At 38.0% G+C, this 18,429-nt stretch overlaps 1 protein-coding gene across 2 annotated transcripts in view; it reads left to right on the top strand.

Moving 5' to 3' along the window:
• Window positions 1-16,230, top strand: part of kcnj9 (potassium inwardly rectifying channel subfamily J member 9) — a 29,892-nt gene extending 13,662 nt beyond the window's left edge. The window contains exons 3-7 of one of the 2 annotated variants that reach the window (XM_037530947.1): window positions 2,157-2,358; window positions 6,880-7,072; window positions 7,895-8,092; window positions 8,910-9,040; window positions 9,905-16,230. In XM_037530947.1, the coding sequence (XP_037386844.1) occupies window positions 2,157-2,358; window positions 6,880-7,072; window positions 7,895-8,092; window positions 8,910-9,040; window positions 9,905-10,189 (1,009 nt within the window). In that variant the 3' untranslated portion in view covers window positions 10,190-16,230. The remainder of the gene's footprint in view (window positions 1-2,156; window positions 2,359-6,879; window positions 7,073-7,894; window positions 8,093-8,909; window positions 9,041-9,904) is intronic. The other variant, XM_017707451.2, reaches the window with a different exon arrangement.
• The last annotated feature ends 2,199 nt before the right edge of the window (window positions 16,231-18,429 follow it).

Here is an 18,429-nt window from a genome sequence, read left to right as displayed (position 1 = left end):
CGATTCTACTAAAGCTTGCTATAGGTTCCTGAACTTGTTATCTTTTTAAAATGTTTCTATATCTGATAATTGCAGTCTTTCTAATGATCCAGTAAAGACTGTTTTATTTGTTGTTTAATTGTAAACTGTATTGTAAAGCTCAATGTTTCCTATTGAGAACAGACTATCAATGATGCAAATATATTTTCTTTTTTATCTTGTACTTTTTTAGTTCTAATGTTTAGTATGTTCATTCAGAAGCATAAATAAATAGGCAAAAATTAAAAAAAAAATCACTTTCAGTTTAGACTAGAAATTTTCATTTCAATGCACTACTAATACACACACTCACGCAGTGTATTCCTCAGGGTTGCCTGCAGGTTTGGAGAACACACACAAATGTACATGCATGCACATGGACATGCACCCTCACACAAAACATACACAAACACATAAAGTATACACACACACACACACACACACACACACACACACACACACACACACACACACACCCACCTGACATTAACCTGCAGTCATTTGAGTGGGTGAGTACTAGAGAAGATGAATACAACACACTCCTACTCTCTCTCTCTCTCTCTCTCTCTCTCTCTCTCTCTCTCTCTCTCTCTCTCTCTCTCTCCTCTCTCTCTCTCTCTCTCTCTCTCTGCTCTGTGTTCTCCACTCTATCTAAATCTAGGTTTCCCAGAAGCACTCCTGCTTGCCAGGATGAAAAGGCACCACTAAAACCAAATAATTATTTTAGTATTAACTTACTGTTTGACAAAATGTATTAAACATTAGGTCAGATGGTTTCAGTCCAGTCCTTATGAGATATAATCAGTGTTCCACAGCCTTAGATAGCAGTACAATAAGTGTCTTTAGCACGTGTGACTTGGCCAGTGCTTCTCCAGAACTGAACTTTGGACAGATGATATCATTATCAGTTTTGAGCATATTGTGGACATCATAAGTACTGATGCACTTCTCTGATGCACTGGATCAGTGTCAGCACTGATATTGCCCTGTAGTGCTAGCCAATGTATTGTTTTTACTAGTACGCCATGATCCTGTGAATCTGTTATTCTTAGCATGTAGGTGTTGATGTTTTATGCTTGTAGGTTTGTATGTTGTATTGTTTGCCAAGACAAATTTCCAAAGTTGCTGGAATAATTCTATTCTATTCTATTCTATTCTATTCTATTCTATTCTATTCTATTCTATTCTATTCTATACTGTTAACATCAGCATTAAAATCTACGACAGTTAAATAAATAGTATGTTTTTCTTTCTGAAAATGTGCTGACAAAACAGTCAAAAGAGGCTATGTGAAGTTTATAAGACATTCTTTTACTACAGAGTAGCTACACTCGGAAAGCAACATTAATTTACTTCATTAATGCACACTTAAATGTCATTTGATACCATGATATACTCAGAAAATACTGTTACATTGAATTTTATCAACTACTGTCTTTAATAGGTGGATTGACCGGTCTCATCCACATCCATTACTGTTTCTTCCTGATTATTGTACAATTGTAGCAGCACATTGTCTGAGAGCCTGCTTTGTCATACACAGTCTTGTCTTATGTACTTTTTTCTTTTATAGGTTTCTTTTGTACGTAGTTACAGCCCCATGTTACCTTACACACAGAAGCATGATCTCAAACAGTTTCTCGCAGTGAAGTATATACATTAGATATTTAAAGGGTAAAAATGGCACAGCTGTCAAAATGATTCTCTGTACTAGCCAGTACCCTATGTTCAGGTATTGACATCAATGCTGGGTGAGAAAAAATGGGATCTGTGTATCTCTATATTTGAAGACACTGACCAACTGCAAATTCCATTAAAAAGAAATTTGACCAGGACCCCAAGTGGCACAGCTGTCTAAGGTTTAACTTTTTGTTGAGAGATCGCAAGTTCAAATCCCAGTGGTGCCAGGAGTTCACCACAGCATAATTGGTTGTAGTGCAACGTTTGTGAAATGCTGGATTAAAAAAAAAAAATAAAGATGGCACATTTTTTGTTGGTGTATTTTGTCTAACATAGCAAACCCCAGAAAACAGGACACTGTAATAAGTATTTCAGTCACATATCATGAAAAACTATTGTGTATGTCCATTCATTTCAAGCTAGTGCACTTATCTCTCTGCGTCTTTCTCTTTCTCCAGGGGTGATCTGGACCATTTAGAGGACGAGACATGGACTCCGTGTGTGAATAATGTTAACGGGTTCATCTCTGCATTCCTGTTCTCCATCGAGACTGAGACCACCATTGGCTATGGCCATCGTGTCATCACTGACCAGTGTCCAGTGGGCACAATGCTTTTGCTGCTGCAAGCAATACTCGGCTCTATGGTCAATGCCTTTATGGTAGGAACACACAGAGACACATGCACACAGAAAACGCATTGAATTTACTGAAATGCATTGAATGTTCTATAAGTTGAATGCGCACATGTGAATGTGTACACATGAATAAATATAATACATCAACACTAGAGAAAAGTAAAATGTTTAAATTAGTTATAAACAATGTGGCTACTTCAGGCTTGTATTTAATAATGTGTTGAATAGCAAAAGACACTTATTTTTGTTACAGTTAATTGTTGGCTAAATTATAATCATGCCAGACCTACTTTGTAGGATATATTATGGAAAAGTTGACAGTCCATTTGGCGATAAGTATTTAAATTATTCACAGCTATTCATATGGGAATGATGTACACATTTGAGTTCAAGAAAGTTCAATGCATTTCTTTTTTCAGTGCACACACTTAGACAATCAGTGCAGTCATTTGTATAGAGAAGCAGGTCTTTAGGACTGGATTTAGACTATGAATAACAAATGTAGTCATTTTCATTAGGGCTGAGACTGTTAATCTAAATTATCGATAATATCAACAATAGAAAAGTTTGTCAAACATTAACAACTTAATCTAAGGGCAGCAGTTCACTTATGGTACATTTACGGCATTTGGCAGACACACTTATCCAGAGCGACTTGCAATTTTACACAGGTAGGTGAAGGTAGTGTTAGGAGTCTTATCCAAGGACTCTTATTGGTATAGTGTAGATCGAATGACTCCCTGAGGACATGGAGTTCACATCATAAGTGATTTGTCACAATGAGCTTATGTTCCCTTTACGAACATCAATAAAAGCTCATCATGTTATGTTACAATATCCTCAGCCATATCAGTTTCTGTTATTTAGAAGTTTTACCAGCTACTTCAAAAAAAACGATGAAACATTTGACAGCTCATCCTGTCACAGCATTATATACGTTAGCTAGCATTCACTGAATGCAGCGTTATATTTTATGGTTGTATTAGTATATTTTATTGTATATCTTTACTTCTTCTGTTTATGCATCTGCATAATACCACACGGCAATACTTTTGCTCGTTTTGGTCTTTACTGTACTTTATGCTGCTGTAATAGATGACTTCCCTCTAGGTTTAATAAAGTGATCTATCTAGCTAGCCACACTATATTGCCAAAAGTATTCGCTCATCTGCCTTCACACGCATATGAAACTGAGTGACATCCCATTCTTCTTTGCAGCAGTAACAGCTTCAACTTTTCTGGGAAGGCTTTCCACAAGGTTTAGGAGTATGATTATGGGAATTTTTTACCATTCTTCCAGAAGCACATTTGTGAGGTCAGACACTGATGTTGGACAAGAAGGCCTGGCTCGCAGTCTCCACTCTAATTCATCCCAAAGATGTTCTGTTGGGTTGAGGTCAGGACTCTGAGCAGGCCAGTCAAGTTCTTCCACAGCAAACTGGCTTTATGGACCTTGCTATGTGCACTGGTGCGCAGTCATGGTGGTACAGGAAGGGGCCATCCCCAAACTGTTCCCACAAAGTTGGGAGGATGAAAATCTCTTGGCACTGAAGCATTAAGAGTTCCTTTCACTGGAACTAAGGGGCCGAGCCCAGCTCCTGAAAAACAACACCACACCATAATTGGCACAATGCAGTCAGACAAGTACCGTTCTCCTGGCAACTACCAAACCCAGAGTCAACAATCGGATTGCCAGATGGTGAAGCATCATTCGTCACTCCAGAGAACTCTAGAGTCCAGTGGAGGTGCTTTACACCACTGCATTCAGCGCTTTGCATTATGCTTGGTGATGTAAGGCTTGGATGTAGCTGCTCGGCCCTGGAAACTCATTCCATGAAGCTCTCCATGCTGTTCTTGAGCTAATCTGAAGGCCACATGAAATTTTGAGGTCTGTAGCGATTGACTCTGCAGAAAGTGTGCACTATGCGCCTGAGCATCCGCTGACATTTTACATGGCCTACCACTTCGTGGCTGAGTTGCTGTCATTCCCAATCGCTTCCACTTTGTTATAATACCTCTGACAGTTGACAGAATATTTAGTAGCAAGGAAATTTCATGACTGGTCCTATCACAATACCATGTTGGAATTCACTGAGCTCCTGAGAGGAACTCATACTTTCACAAATGTTTGTAGAAGCAGTCTGCATGCCTAGGTACTTGGTTTTGTACACCTGTGGCCTTAGAAGTGATTGGAACACCAGAATTCAATTACTTGGATGGGTGAGTGAATACTTTTGGAAATATAGATTAACTTCATACAACTGTTTTATTAACTTAATATACAACGGTAGATTATTAGTCGATTAATTCACATAAATAATCACCTATCAAAATATTAGTTGTTTGCAGCCTTCGTTTTTATTGTGGAATTTACCTGCTGCATGCATCTACATGGAGACCTTATAAATACTGATTAGCATAGTGATTAGCATATCAGAGTAGTTGCATAGTATTCAGGGTGAACAGTGATTAATATTAATTTTGACAGTTAACACTTCAACTTCACACCATATCTCTGCACCAGATGCACTTCTGTCACTCTGATTTTCTCCCCCTCTCTTTCTCTCCTTCTGTAAATATGAGCCAGGCTGTATAATTTTTCATATTGGATTCATTTTCTGCTATGGGTGAGAGAATAGGTTCTATTTTTCATCTCACTCAGTTCTCTTTCCTCTACAGATCCTCCAAAGTGCCAACAGTGTATGTGTGCATTGTGTGTGTGTGTGTGTGTGTGTGTGTGTGTGTGTGTGTGTGTGTGTGTGTATGAGAGAGTTATTTCAGACAGAGCCAAATGAGTCATACATTTTAAAAAGAGGATGTTCCTCATTCTCCCTCTCCTCCTCTATATTTTTACCTCTTTTTCTCTCATGATGTCTCCCTCTCTCTTTCTCTCTGTCCTTTATTGTTCTGTCAGAAGTTAATTTACTTTCTTACTTTGTCAGTAAGATTGTCTCTGAACCTGATTTTGTGTAATAGTGTGGTAAAGAGATTGTGGTTATAATGAGGACTAAAGACATGTGCGTGTGTGTGATGAGTTAATTTGTCTTGTTCCAAGCGTCCTGGTTTAATGTCTCTTCCTGAGGCTGTGTTTCACCCATATATTTGACACACACACCCACACGCACACTCTTAGAACATACTGAAATAAGTGATGCATTGAATTTACTTGATGGAAATGTGTACATAATTTACACATTAATAAAATATGTTTACATCAAAGTTGTGATGGTATCATATATTTCATCAATTTAAATTTATGTACACATTTGAATGAATGCTTTTTCAGTGCAAGCCCACACATACATACATGATGTGCAGGAACACACTTTCTTTTTAAAAAAAAAAAAATTAAGTAACCAGGAGTGAGTAAGAATAAACTCTACATTTTATGAAATTCAGGTTCTGTTTGAGGTGCCTGTAGGCACCCGCAGGATGACCAAGAACATATATAGACCAAAATTTAAATTGAACATGCATTCAGTGCATTAACAAAATTGTGAAATGTGTAATTTTTCCCATGTTTGTGATTAAGTGTATTATATTACACTCTATTACTATGAAACATGAGAGCCATGACTATGGTTACCAACTCACCCTGTAAAACTCTTGAACATTCGATCAGTGGCTTGATTTTGTACTAACTTCAGAGGACAGGTAGCCATGCTCATGATGTAATCTAAGGTAGAAAGATGTCAGTTCAGCTAGGGACCCAGTCTTCTTAGTTATTTCATTGCAGTGCTGGCTGGTGCCCAAACATGTCACCAGCAGGGCATCTTTCCCCAAGCAATTATGGTCTGAACTAATCAAACTCAGTCCTTGCAGTTTGACTGAGCACTTTTAACTGCTTGATAAATACGCATTTACTAATTCTAATACTAATGAAATTGATTGGATTCCTGGACAATTTTTTTTCCTGGACAGGCAACCAAAAACCTGGATAATTCAGGGAAATCCTGGATGGGTGGCGATCTTAGCCTTAAGATGCTGTGACTGAGAGGGCAGAGAGAGCTTGGCCGGCTCTGGCGCAGCTTTTTCACTAACTTAGCTAATTATTTTGATGTTAACTCGAGTCCAGAAACAATAAAAAGATATTTCTCTAACACACTTAGGCACATCATTCACTGTGGAAATATGAGCTAGAAGACGATGAGTCCTCAAAGTCCAGCATTGTACTGGTGTAGCTGTAGTTTTAGCTTATGAGCTCATCTGAAAGGGCAGTCTCAATTATTCATCCAATACAAAAACCTACCGATTTCCCTCTGCTATTATTTTCTTATGTGTTCCTAATTGTTTGTACTATTGATGTATTTACCACATGTTACCAGTATCTGTTTTTAATTGTGTTTTATCTTTCTTTATCATTCTCTGCATTTTATCTTTCTTTATCATTCCCTTCTGCTGTGACATAAAACTATTGTCACAGTTCCACTATTATAATGTCGCACCTGTTGGGGCTAACAAGACTTCTAAGTGAGCATCTCTGCATCTCTTTGTTGTATCTCTTTACTTCTATACTCTTTAATTCCCTTCCCTTTTCTCTGTCAGGTGGGATGCATGTTTGTGAAGATCTCTCAGCCAAACAAGCGGGCAGAGACGCTGGTGTTTTCCCGGAATGCGGTCATCTCTCTGCGGGATGATAAGCTGTGTCTGATGTTCCGAGTCGGGGATTTAAGATCTTCACACATTGTGGGAGCCAACATGAGAGCCAAACTCATCAAATCCAAACAGACTCAAGAGGGTGAGACACCAACTGTAACATCATCAACACTACAAAACATTTAGCTGAAATCAAAGGCATCAACTGCAGTAGCTCAGCAGTGAAGTTATTGAAGAATGCAATGTTGCCACCTAGTGGTGGGCCACCACTGGGAGATCACGTCATCCTTGAAACTCAAATGTTAGCATTTTCATGATGAATCCCCCCTGTAACCTCAGGATTTGGCAAAAACTCCCAATGAGGAAGCTGAGATCAAATTACCAAAAGTAGGTTATTTCTATAAAGAGAATTATTGAAACATGAACCCTTATGCGCTGCTGCCTTATTTGCCCGGCTCTGACTTTTGTCCTCTGTTTCCATCCAAATTCTACAAGGACTTTCTTAATTAAACCAACAAGGAACTGATGAAACACCATGGCCATCAAAGGACCAACTCTCAGCTTATTAGTAAGGAGGAAGGCAAACGTGCATGGTGTAGGTTTTCCTACTCAGCCAAGCAGGTAGACAGGTCTTCAGCTTTGTTTACAACTATATATCTGTCTTTTTATCCTAATTTAAATGTTATAATAGAACGTGTCAGCTATTTCACACTATTTCAGCCTCCTCCCAATTCACATACATTCTTGTTATTCACTGGACATACTTTGTCCCTAGTAGCTCCTTATTTGGGCCACACCCCTCAAGGTTGCTGAAGATATGTGGTGCCAGCTATAATTCTTCAACTTTCAATCAATAGGCTGGCTTATTGTTAGTTTTCTGGTTTATCTGTATATTACGCTGTAAAAACTAGCCTGGCAGTTTAAGCAGCTTCTCTTCTTTTATGTATCCATTGTTTCTCTTAAGGTGAATTTATACCTCTGGATCAGACGGACATTAGCGTGGGCTTTGAGACAGGGGATGATCGTCTGTTTCTGGTGTCACCGCTGGTCATCTCTCATGAGATTGATTCCCGCTCCCCATTCTGGGACATGTCCCAGACTCAATTGGAGAAAGAAGACTTTGAGATAGTCGTTATTCTGGAGGGCATGGTGGAGGCTACGGGTGAGGCACACACATACACAAACTCTTATAAGGTTATACACCAGAGTTTCACACATATGCCAACAAGTAATTACTCTCCAAAAACCTTCAAAAAAGTCCAGAATCTTGAGATTAAGCTGGGGGTCGGCAATCCAAATATCAAAAAGAGCCATTTTGTCCTTTCAACAAAATTCAATCTGCCTTGGGAGCCACAACATTTTATGTCCATTTATTTCAGCAACATTTTACCATTTTGGTTGTAAATGTGTCTCATATGTGCTAATGTCCCAGTGTAGAATAAAACATATAAACGAAAATGCATGCTTACTTTGTTTTGCTTTAAGCAGAGATTTAGCTCAACTATAGTCACTTTTCTGGGATCTCAGGCAGGAAACCTTTCTGCAAAAGTAGAACAATTTCTTGTAAAATGTTGGTCATCATTTGGCTGAAGTTAGCTCATTCGCCAGCTTCTTGTTCTCATTTTCCATGTTCCACCTTAAAAGGTGCCTGAGGCACCAGAATCTAACTGCTGTACCATTTAAGGTGGAATAGGAAAATTCAAAAAAGAAGCTGGAGAAAGAGAAGCCAACTTCAGCTTTGCAACCTTTTAGTGTTACTGGCTAGCCAAAATTGTTGTCTGTGCTGGTACAGTGACCAGCAGTCTGTGAACCAATCTTCAAGTGTTATAAAGATCAGTGCTAGATTATTTTTACTTAAATGTCTAATTATACTGCAGAGCCGATACAGGGTAGTAAAAGAGCTGAGTGTGTTACCGATGCCTGAATTAAGTGAAGGAAAACGCTAAATTAACCTATCTATCTGTATGTCTGATTGACAGGTATGACATGTCAGGCACGAAGCTCCTACTTGGCAGAGGAAGTCTTGTGGGGTCACAGGTTCAGCCCGATGATGTCCCTAGCTGAAGGATTCTTTGATGTGGACTATGGAGCCTTCCATCACACCTTTGAGGTACCAAAAGAATACCTGAACTTATAATCAATCCTCAGGTCCAAAAAAGTTGTGTTATTTGCAGAATGTGTCTTGTTGTCATTTGAATTAAACATGGATGTTCCTGAAAAAGACATTGTCTAGAAAGAACCATATGTTGCTCCAAGATGTGTGTATATATTTCCGCATTAGGGAGGTCTTCACAGTTATGCATGCCATAGGCATTAATACATCGACATACCAAGACAGACCCTGGTCTTGAACTTTATGCTGGTTAATTATGGTGGTTTATTATGCTAACAGTCTGGATGGTCCTTTACTTCTGTGGCCTGGAAAACACAGGAGATAAAGAGATTAAACTGGCTTTTTGACATCAGTTTGTCAAAGTATCCTTAAGCTCACATGGTGATATCCATCACAGAAGTGTGTCGATTTTTAATGCAATGCTATCTAAAGGAATTAAGCTGTGATTTCTGGCTTTGCCCTATAAACAAAGAGATTTCTCTGGATTTCTTGAATCTTTTAATTATATTTTGCACTGTAAAGGATGAAATACGTAAAATGCTTGCAGTCGCTTGTTGAGAAACGTTGTTCTTAAACTGTTGGCTACTCTTTTCGAGAACTTTATTTTTTATACAACCATTAAACAAACTGATTTACACTCATTGTTGGCTTTCCATGAATTATCTAAATCTATCCTTTGGTCAAAGTCTTTTGTGATACATGCAGACGTTCAGTACTCACAATACTTATGATACAAGTGTAATTGTGGCATAATATCAGTGATAAAATATTGTCATATTTGTCACCCAGCGTATAGCATATAAAGGGTGAGTGATCTAGGCCAGTAAATGCTGACAAAGCTTCGCCTTTCCTCTCTCATAGGTGGACACACCTTCTTGCTCTGCACGAGAGCTGGCTTTGGCTGCTGCCCGTCGGGAAGCTCACCTCTACTGGTCGATCTCCAGTCGGCTGGATGAGGAGAAATGGGAGGGTCCTAATCTGACTGAGCAATCAAGAAAGCCTACGGATTCTGAATCTGTCAGTGAAAAAAAAGAAGGAGACGGGCCAACTTTTATTGTGGGTGGAGTCACAGATACCCAGGACCAGTCAGTTGTAGGGGAACAGAATGGCAGCATCACCACAGACCAGTCCGAATCCGAAGCTTAAAGGGAGAGAAAGTGAGAACGGAATTTTTTTAGGGTTAGAAAGAGATAACAATACTATATTACACTTAGATTCGATTGTGAAACAATCCATGCCTTCTTCTTCAAGTTTAGCCATTTAGTCGCTAATGTATAGCATAGAATACTCTTCCCCAACGGGGAAATCTTAGTCATTTATTGCTCTTTTGGTTTATTGGATTTGATATCAGACATCTGAAACGATACTGCCTTCAAATTCTGGTAGGGTGTTTTCACATATGAAATTCAGTTCCCTGGTGCAGTTCTTCACACACTGTTCACGAAAATTACACAGGGTACGTTTTGTTTTTGCTGTCCATAAGTTATATTTTTAACTTGGTTGTAGTTGGTGGAAGTTCCATGAACCTTATTGCAACTTCATAAACCTTTGGTACACTGGTGCAGGTCCTGAACCAGTGTCATCAGCTTTTACCAGCATTTCTTTAGGGTTTATTTGTTGTAGCCATATATTTGTCAGTACAGGGTCTCAAATGCATCCTGAAATGGATCAAACCGGCATATGTAAAAGCACCCTAATTAGCTCTTGTTCAGTGGTATAAATCGTACCGTCTTTGTCTCTGTGTTAAAATAACAGTCAGCCTTACAAACATCTCTTGCGCAAAGTTGACTTTTTTAAGTGTAAAAGGGTTTTATTACTTAACTTTTAGCAGAAACACTTCTTAAATATTGTATATACATAACTGGGATCATAAAGAGTAAGTGCTGATATAGGGACGGATTTTGATTTAAATGTCTTTAAAGTATTGTTTAACCAAAAAGAATTACAGTACTGTGCAAAAGTTTGATTTCCAGTTAAAACAGCTATAAGTCAAATTATTGATTTTTCATTGTCAGAAAAAAGCAAGAAACATGTATTTACCAGAAGTATAATATGAATCTTTCAGTATTTGATTTATCTAGTCTTTACTTTTATGCACTCTACTGCCACTTTAACTATTCCATCCTTCCATTGTGAAAACTACAAGTTACAATTGTTGCTTCAGATCTGAAAAACCCACAGATGTTTCCATTCATCCTTTCACTGTGAGCAGACAACTCAATGCTGTAGCTCTGAGTGTGGCTGTCAAAAACTCTTACGAAAAAAGGGAAAAGACAAAGGATATTTGTACTAGAACAGTGAAACTAGACATTTAAGATGTGGAGTAAGGTTCTATGGGCTGATGAGTCAGTATGGATGCTGTCTAAGCAATGGCAGACTCTTCAAACCATGTCTAATCACCATCAGTCAATCATAGAGGTTGATCAGAGCAGGTTTGGGGACAACACCTTAACAACATCTGGAGTTTGTAATTTGTTTTTGATCGAAAGCATCATGAATGCTGAAAAGTACAAGCCAAGTTTAATACAACATGCAAGACCTTCCCAGTTGATTGGGAAGTTGTTCATTTTATACATAAAGATGTACTCATCAAATAAAGAAGCTGCTGATGTTCTCAGAATAATGGAATGACCACCTCAGAGTCCAGATCTCAACATTGCTGAATGTGTTTGGAATTAATTGGATTGTAAGAAACAAAACTTGCAACCAACTTCTAAGACTGAACTTGGGAAATGTTGACAAATATCCCTGCAGATTTCTTGATTGGAAGAATGGAAGCTGTAATAAAGGCACACGGTGGGCACACCAAATACTGAAAAATTCTATAGTATATTCAATTGTAGCTTCTGTGTAATCTTCTGTTCCGTTTCTGCCTTTTTTTGTGATGCTGAAAATGAGTGGCATGTATTGAATGGCTGTTTTGATTAGAAATGAAATAAATCAAAGGGTGGTTTCTGACTTTTGCGCAGTACTGTATGTGGGCAGGCTGCTGTGATGACACTGGAACAGTTTCCACTATGAGAGGAAGCCCCACTGCCATGGGCCACAGGACAGTTGTCAAACTCAGTTAGGAATCAGTTGGCAATCATAGGATTTGCCAAGGAACTGTTGCACAGCTCAATTGTTCCAGCACTATCCTATGGAAGGAAAAGTTTCAAATATAGCAGGCTATAACTAGAGCCTAGTTGTGTTGTGGTGTTGCTGGTGCCTTTTTAGAATTTCTTGGGCTCAGGGGGAGTTAGACCCCTATGAGTTAAGCACACTTATATAGCCATAATGTATACTAACCACAGTATAGCAACAATAGCTCGTTCACAGCATAGGCAAGTTGGGGCATAACTGGTTTGTGGTACTGATACCCTGATCTAGAGGCCAAGTTGTCAAGACAGCTAAATTATATATATAGAACAAAAAAAATAATGCATTGAATTCACTGGATTCAAAAGTGTACATCAGTTTGACATGAATAAAATATATCACATCAACAAAACCTTTTAAAATAGGTTCCCTTCAGGGCAGGCATCTGATGATGTATCAGTTCAGTTGCTACTGGGACTCACTGCTGAAAGTCGAGCTGAAGTTGCAACAAGTGAATTGATGTATAAATAAAGTACTTGCATCGTTAGCGTGTTACTATGGCGACTTTACATTCCCGTTTGAAGACCCTGTTCCAGTTTACCATTTATAGGTATCTAACTTGGAAACCAGACAGCGCTAAATTTAGCTGGCTATATGTTGCTACTGCCTAGCCACTAGGTCTTGTCTGGAAATTGTTCATGTACCATTGCCAGACCATTAGTCGTCAGTAAGAGATTGCTTGGATTAAGGATTAAAATGGAGTCTGGAGCACCATGACCTCAAACGTTTTAGTGTTTTGCAGTTGTTACAAGAATCCCAGTTCCAGTCACTGCTTCACTTTTAAGTTACATCAGCTATGCGTCCACTTGCTGCTTCGCCTTATTTTAATTGAGAGCTCTACTACAGCTCTGCGCAGTGCATGATGGGTTGTGGTATGGCAAGAGCAGAATTCAGCTTTATGCAAATGAGTGCAGCCGCCGCATTTAGCCAATCAGGCAAGAGTAGGCCAGACTTCATCAGAAACAGCAAACAAAACTTTCTTTCTTATCTTTTAATCCATGACAGTTTAGCATAATAATGAAACATTTGATAAAAAAAAAATTAATAAACAGTTATAACATATTAATAGAAGCTTAATAGCTTAATTAATCAGCGAGATCTGAGGCTTATTAGTATAGAAGAATGTAGTTTCACTATTTGGCAAACAACAGGTCAGCGTTGCCCTTTATATTCATGTGTTGTAACTATTTTTTAATTAATGACTTTTATGTGCCTGAGACGTAATTAATAATAACATTAATTTAAAAAATCTAACCATTCACAAACCTTTTTTAAAAGTATTCTTATTTTAAAGTGCTACTGTCTGTATTTCAGTCTCATTGTAGGCTTTTGTATGAAGCCCTATTGGTGACACATGGCCATGATGTATTCTAACGTGTAGGAACGAGACCTTAATGTGTGGCCACAACTTAGTAAAGCATGGGAACGAGATCATGCCTTATTAAGCTGTGGTCAAGACTTAATTATCTCATTCCCACGCCTTACTAAGTTGTGGCCATGCCTTAGGATCTTGTTCACACTTCACTAAATCACGGCCATAACTTAATTATCTCGTTTCCACAGTTTACTAAGTTGTGGCCTCACACTGTTTTTATTTATACAGGATGCCACCAGCTGGGCTCTGTATTCCAACTACCACATTTGTTTAATACACTTCCTACAACATACAATTGGCCACCATCTCACGGTGGTGGTGAGCGGAGAGATCCAGTGCAATGAAATGCGATGAGATGAAGTGCAAGTGGACACATAGGGACAGAGCAGGGTAAACAAACAGTGCGGTGCTGCAGCTTTCCAAGATTTAGCTTTTCAGATTTAGTATTCATCATGTTGTTTGTCTAATTCTGTCTGCCACTTTGAAGGTACTTTGCTCTTTAATCTGTAGGATTCAGTTAAAGCCCCAAATCACATTTTGTCATTTCCCTATTTTGTGTGTAAATGTATGCTTGGGTTACTATAAATAAAATAAAAAACTTGCAGAATGAGTGCTATAATGGACCGTTTTAAGTGGCAGCAGTGCTATAAGACCACATCCATCGAAACCAAGACATAATACTCTGTAGATTTATTGTGTTTATTTGCCTCATTTGGTCCCGGAATCAAGTCCTGAGGCAGTCGTAGATGTTTTCAGTTAAACACATACTCAGGATATGGCATAGACTAGGTTAAAAGCCATTCTTTATCCTGTAGAGGATAAAGAATAAAATAGTATGCAAAAGTTTGGGTGCCCCAGGTCTATGTTTTGTTTTTCTAAGTGAAAAAAAATAAGTGAAGCAAAGTAAAAAGTGAAGTAAATAGGTTAAAACATACCGCTTTACTTTCACATAGAAGAACAACAGAGCATCATTTGAACAGGCGTATGACTAAATATCTCCAACTCTCTTATTTTGTCTTAGCTAATAGGTCAATATTGCGTTTATTTAGGAGATGGAGCATGATAGCTTAGTTATAGATCTGTGGTATAGTAAAAATAGGCATTAGTAAGTGTTTCAAAATGGACAAAAAAAGGAAAACGCACACATTTGCTAAAGTAGCTTACAACAAAAAGTTCATTGAAATTTCTTTCAGAAACAGTCTTGGAATTTGAGTGCCAAGTGGTAGTGTCTCTTCAGGTAACACAGACCTTTATGAATGTTGATTGCTTTAAGGTACATACATTGAATTCCATGCCACTGTGTGGAATTTATGTTAAAAACTAACTTTTGAAGTATGAACGCTTAGCTAAAGTCTGACCGTATGTTAAAGTACCTGTTCTCCAATTAAAACTACAGAGTGCTAGAAAATGTTCTAATGCTTGATTCTTGTAGTGAGCATCAGCCTGATATTGAGTCTGCATATATAGAATTAAATAGATTTGTAAATTAAGTTTGGGAGAAAATCTATGCCTGAAAGTCTTCCCCAAAAATGTCCATGACCACTTTTTTGTTCCGTGACAGCATTTTCAAATTCCACCACTAGGGGTGGACAATATGACAAAACTATCAAAAATATAATTTTGCATATTGTATATCATGAAAATGTCTTCAAGCATTGTGATGCTCTGTTTTGCCAAGTTGCCCATTCTTACTAATACACCTTTCAGGCCTTCTAGAAGCTAAAAGCACCTAGAACTCCCAAGAGAAAGCCCAAATTTCCTTCCCCTTTTACAGTGTGGCAACGATGTTGAAAACATAATATTCAGCTACATCTATTGAGGGCCTTGGCTAAATCTTTTTGCAATGAAAATTCAGTGGGTCACAGCTTTTAAATCCTGGAGATATCTGTGGTAGGTTCAGAAAAGTTTGATGGAATATATTGTGTTGATATCATGTTGTCATCCTGCCCACCCATACTATCACCATAAATAGAAAAGGTGGTCTACAAATGAACACTGAATGTTATGCAAGACAGTCCAAAAGCAGGGTACAGTAGTCTTAGTCTTAGTTTCTAGAATATTCTCCTAGGCTGCAATGGCATTTGTATTGATGCCATTCGCAACACAAACTCAGTACAAACTAATACTCCTTTCTTGAATGTTATATATAATAGATCTGCTTTCATTGTCTCTATGCACCATTTTGGTGTTTGGAAATCTGTAAGTCTGCTTCGGTATTCTATGATTTCATATACCATTAATGAAGTCTTTCTATATTCCCTTTATGTCATGTTCATGTGCTGATTCGACTTCGTAGAGGCTGCCCTCTTTGAACACACCCCATGGAGAGAAGGCCTGTAAGGATGCGAAAAAGCCTGCAGTTTGCTCACTCTTTCTCTCTCTTTGAAATCGTGGTGTGTGTTGTGTTGTATGCGGTCTGTAGCACATGCAAATCTTTTTTGCACATAAAAGTATGAAAAGCACAACCCCCCCACCTCACTTTCGGACATTTTTCCTCTCGCTTTTGCTGCTCTAGGCATTTTTAAATCAGTGTTTTTAATCTGTACGATTACCTGTATTAGAAATGACAATAAAACTATATTCAACAGTAACATTTGGAATGTTTTACGTGGTAACATATAAACAAGCTGGAATATTGTGAAATATACTGTTAAATATATTTGATAAAAGATAATATCATCTGTTATTACATCTGTTATTTCTTTTCCGGCACTGATGCAGAAACAGGGAGTATTGATTAAGGATAGCAATCTGATATGGTTTTCCTTTAAGAACTACTACAGTTCCAAGGAGAAACACACAGCTAAGAAAAATGACCAAAACTGAAGCACAGTACTGTGCAAAAGTCAGAGGCCACTCTTTATGTATTTATTTCCAGTCGAAATATCCATTAAATTATTCATTTTTCACTGTCAAGAAAATGCAGAAAACATGTTTAACGGAAAATTTATCAGCATTTATTGTGCCCACACTTTACCTTTATTATGGTTTCCATTCAGTTTTTCAAAAACATCTGCAAGAATCTGCTTCCATATCTTTAAAGTTCAGTCTTAGATGTTGCATTTTCTGCTTCTTATGATCCAAATAATCAAACACATTCAGTGATGTGGAGGTCTGGACTCTAGACTGGTCAGTCCATTTTTCTGAGAGCACTAGCAGCTTCTTTGTTTGATGTTCTTCTTTTTTGTCTATTTCCATTTTCAGTAATGGCTTCTTGACAGCTACACATCTTTTCAGACCCATAGCACTGAGTTGTCTTCTCGCAGTGGAAGGATGGACAGAAACACATGTTGATTGTTTGAGATCTAAAGGAGGAGTGGAGCTTGATTATCTCCCTCAAAGGTGAAAGCTTTACGTACTGTTCTGATGGGACAGTTTTTGTGGTCTACCAGTCTTGAACGTTTGTTAGGGCCCCATTTTCTCTATGACTTTTAATATTTTTTTTTTTGAACTCCAGTTTTGGGAACTCCTGTCTTTTCTTATTTTCCTTTGTCTTTTTCAATCTTTATGCAAGTGAATCATCTTATATCTAATATCTTCTGATTAACTGTTACTTACAGGCTGTTTGGACTGGACCTTAATTAAATGAAGGGTGGTCTGTGACTTTTCACAGTGCTGTATACAATTACAGTTTTATGACATTACTAAGCTATTTGTTGTTCATATGTTTGGCTACTTGTGGCTGCTCTTGTTGCCAGCATCTACCAGTACCTACCCAATATTGATACTCGGTTCAGGCCCATCTCCAGATCTTCTGTAAAGATGTAACCCATTCCTTTTCTTTTTCAGTGGTTCCTCAAATGAAGTATATCCTTAGTGATGGCTATAATTTTCCAAGTCTTCTCTTTTCCCTGTTTTTTCCCTTTGTCTGAAAAGGTAGAGATGAATTTCCAGCTGGCAACAGTTCACAACTGTGAGCCCTCATGATTGAATTCTGCATCTCCATGCTCAACATCACTTCTTATGTCAAAGCCAAAGGGAGTTCCTGGGTACTTCACATGCACCAGTGTGTCCTGCTCTCAGCCTGTGGGGGTTATGGGTAAATGTTAAGGTATCGACTGCTCTCTGACCTTCTGACTCCCCTGTCATTTTTTCCAGCACTGCTTCTTCTTCATTCTCCTTCTCCACACACCCTTTTCTCACATCAGACACTTTCAGACATCTTCTAACATCATGTACATTTTTCTCCTTTCTTCAGAGGCCTTGTATTTTTCATAAGACTTTATCTTAAACTGCAAGGATCTGTATGTGAGCCCAGCCTTCAAGTCACTGTATAGTTAGCATTAAATGGCCCATATCATGGAAAAGCAAACTTTCCTCACTCTTTCCTTTTGCTTTTTGAAATAAAAAAATTAGATGCTAAAGTTTCAACACATATAACATCCACTCCCTCATTCATACAGTCAGTGTATAAAAACTAAGCTGCAAAAACAACCTTTTGAATTTATTGTTTTTGTGAAGTCACAAAAACCAAACATTTACATATATCTTCATCCTACAGGGGTTTATCCCCACCCATTTGTTTTTTCAAAACAAGGCAGCCCATCAGAACCATAATCATTCTCATATATATATATATATATATATATATATATATATATATATATATATATATATATATATATACATATATTAGTGTGTGTGTGTGTGTGTGCGTGTGTGTGTGTGTGTGTGTGTGTGTGTGTGTATAGAGTATCTCACAAAAGTGGGTACCCCTCACATTTCTGCAAATTTTTTTTATTATATCTTTTCATGGGACAACACTATAGAAATGGAGCTTGAATATAACTTAAAATATCATTGTACAGCTTGTATAGATTTACTGTCCTCTGAAAAGAACTCAACACACAGCCATTAATGTCTAAATAGCTGG

Source organism: Pygocentrus nattereri, chromosome 19, assembly GCF_015220715.1.
Source record: "Pygocentrus nattereri isolate fPygNat1 chromosome 19, fPygNat1.pri, whole genome shotgun sequence".
Lineage (NCBI taxonomy): Eukaryota > Metazoa > Chordata > Actinopteri > Characiformes > Serrasalmidae > Pygocentrus > Pygocentrus nattereri.
The sequence above is the reverse complement of the archived record's forward strand: the minus strand, read 5'-3'. Positions and strand labels throughout refer to the sequence as shown.